Source organism: Lemur catta, chromosome 7 (genome assembly GCF_020740605.2).
Source record: "Lemur catta isolate mLemCat1 chromosome 7, mLemCat1.pri, whole genome shotgun sequence".
Lineage (NCBI taxonomy): Eukaryota > Metazoa > Chordata > Mammalia > Primates > Lemuridae > Lemur > Lemur catta.
Genome location: NC_059134.1, coordinates 97,240,361 through 97,241,308, shown reverse-complemented (window position 1 = coordinate 97,241,308; position 948 = coordinate 97,240,361). Strand labels below are relative to the sequence as shown.

Genomic DNA, 948 nt, shown 5'->3' with positions numbered 1-948 from the left:
TTAAGAAGTCAATCCTAAAGACAATTTTGCCTTCTCAACCACTTTCTTGAATGCACACTTGACCTCCTTGTTCCTCAGGCTGTAGACCAGAGGGTTCAGCATGGGGATGACCATGGTGTAGAACACAGATGCGATTTTGTCTGTGTCCATGGAGTGACTGGAGCTAGGCTGGGAGTACATGAAGATGGCTGTTCCATAGAAGATAGAGACCATAGTGAGGTGTGAAGCACAGGTGGACAAAGCCTTTTGGTATCCTGCAGCTGAGTGCATTTTCATAATGGTGGTAAATATGAGCAGGTAGGAAATCAAGATAACCAGGAGACCAAAAAATATGTTGAAACTTGCTACAAAAACAAGAATTAGCTCACTAACATGTCTGTCAGAGCAAGACAGGGCCAGAACCGCTGGAAGGTCACAGAAAAAGTGATGGACCAGATTGGACGTACAGAAAGAGAGACTGAATGTGTTTCCAATGTGGATGGAGGCGTTCAGGAAACTGTAGACGTAGGAGCCTGTGGCCAGACATGCGCACACACTTGTCGTCATGGTCATAGTGTAATGTAGAGGTTTGCACACTGCTGCGAAGCGGTCATAGGCCATTGATGCCAGGAGGAAATTTTCCACAGTGGCCAAGGCTACAAAAAAGAACATTTGAGCAGCACATGCATTGTAGGAGAGGACCTTGTCTCCTATAAGGAGCCCAGCTACGACCTTGAGAGTGACAGCTGTAGAGTAGCAAAAGTCCACCAGAGACAGGTTACTGAGGAAAAAGTACATGGGAGTGTGGAGATGAGAGTCTAAGAGAATCAACAGGATCATCCCCAGATTCCCAACCACACTGATGAGATAAATAAAAGTGAATATCATGAAGAGAGGGACCTGTAGTTCTGGGGCATCAGTTAGTCCTAGAAGGATAAACTCAGTCACTTCTGTGCTGTTCTCCATAGA

The 948-nt window shown here is 45.7% G+C and overlaps 1 protein-coding gene across 1 annotated transcript; it reads right to left on the bottom strand.

Annotated features, from left to right (window-relative positions):
* Positions 1 to 948, bottom strand: LOC123642722 (olfactory receptor 5B2-like). Its single transcript, XM_045558116.1, has one exon. It carries the CDS (start codon positions 943 to 945, stop codon positions 1 to 3), a length of 945 nt encoding a protein of 314 aa, XP_045414072.1. The 5' UTR covers positions 946 to 948.

Bases quoted from the DNA above. Each gene is read 5' to 3' on its own strand.
- LOC123642722 (XM_045558116.1), bottom strand. From the start codon at position 945: ATGGAGAACAGCACAGAAGTGACTGAGTTTATCCTTCTAGGACTAACT.